Source organism: Pterocles gutturalis, unplaced genomic scaffold (genome assembly GCF_000699245.1).
Source record: "Pterocles gutturalis isolate BGI_N339 unplaced genomic scaffold, ASM69924v1 scaffold4249, whole genome shotgun sequence".
In the NCBI taxonomy this organism is placed as follows: domain Eukaryota; kingdom Metazoa; phylum Chordata; class Aves; order Pterocliformes; family Pteroclidae; genus Pterocles; species Pterocles gutturalis.
The window spans coordinates 11,418-11,705 of record NW_010132968.1 but is presented as its reverse complement, the minus strand read 5'-3'; the positions used below and the strand labels follow the sequence as shown (position 1 = coordinate 11,705).

The window sequence follows — 288 nt, the reverse complement described above, 5'->3', positions numbered from 1 at the left end:
GCTACATGATTGTCAACGAGAAGGCGCCGCTCTCGCGTGCCATGTTCCGGGAGCTGGAGCGCCAGGCCCCGCCGGGCATCCCTGTCTTCCAGCCGGAGCCGGAGGACCCTGATGTCTGGCAGGTCCTGGGGGGTGACAAGGACGACTTCCTTGTCTACGTGAGTGTCCTCCATCTCAGCTGAGGCTTTCCTGGGGGGGTACAGAGCATTTGGTGGGTTTCCCAAAGCCCCCCACCATGGCTGGGCTGGGGGGGGGGACCCCCGACCCCTGTCTCGAGCCGGGCCGGGG

At 66.7% G+C, this 288-nt stretch overlaps 1 protein-coding gene across 1 annotated transcript in view; it reads left to right on the top strand.

Moving 5' to 3' along the window:
* Positions 1–5: 5 nt before the first annotated feature.
* Positions 6–288, top strand: part of LOC104467314 (selenoprotein Pb-like) — a 1,335-nt gene continuing 1,052 nt past the window's right edge. Inside the window, exon 1 of the mRNA XM_010081048.1 lies at positions 6–163. Within this exon, the coding sequence (XP_010079350.1) occupies positions 6–163 (158 nt within the window). The remainder of the gene's footprint in view (positions 164–288) is intronic.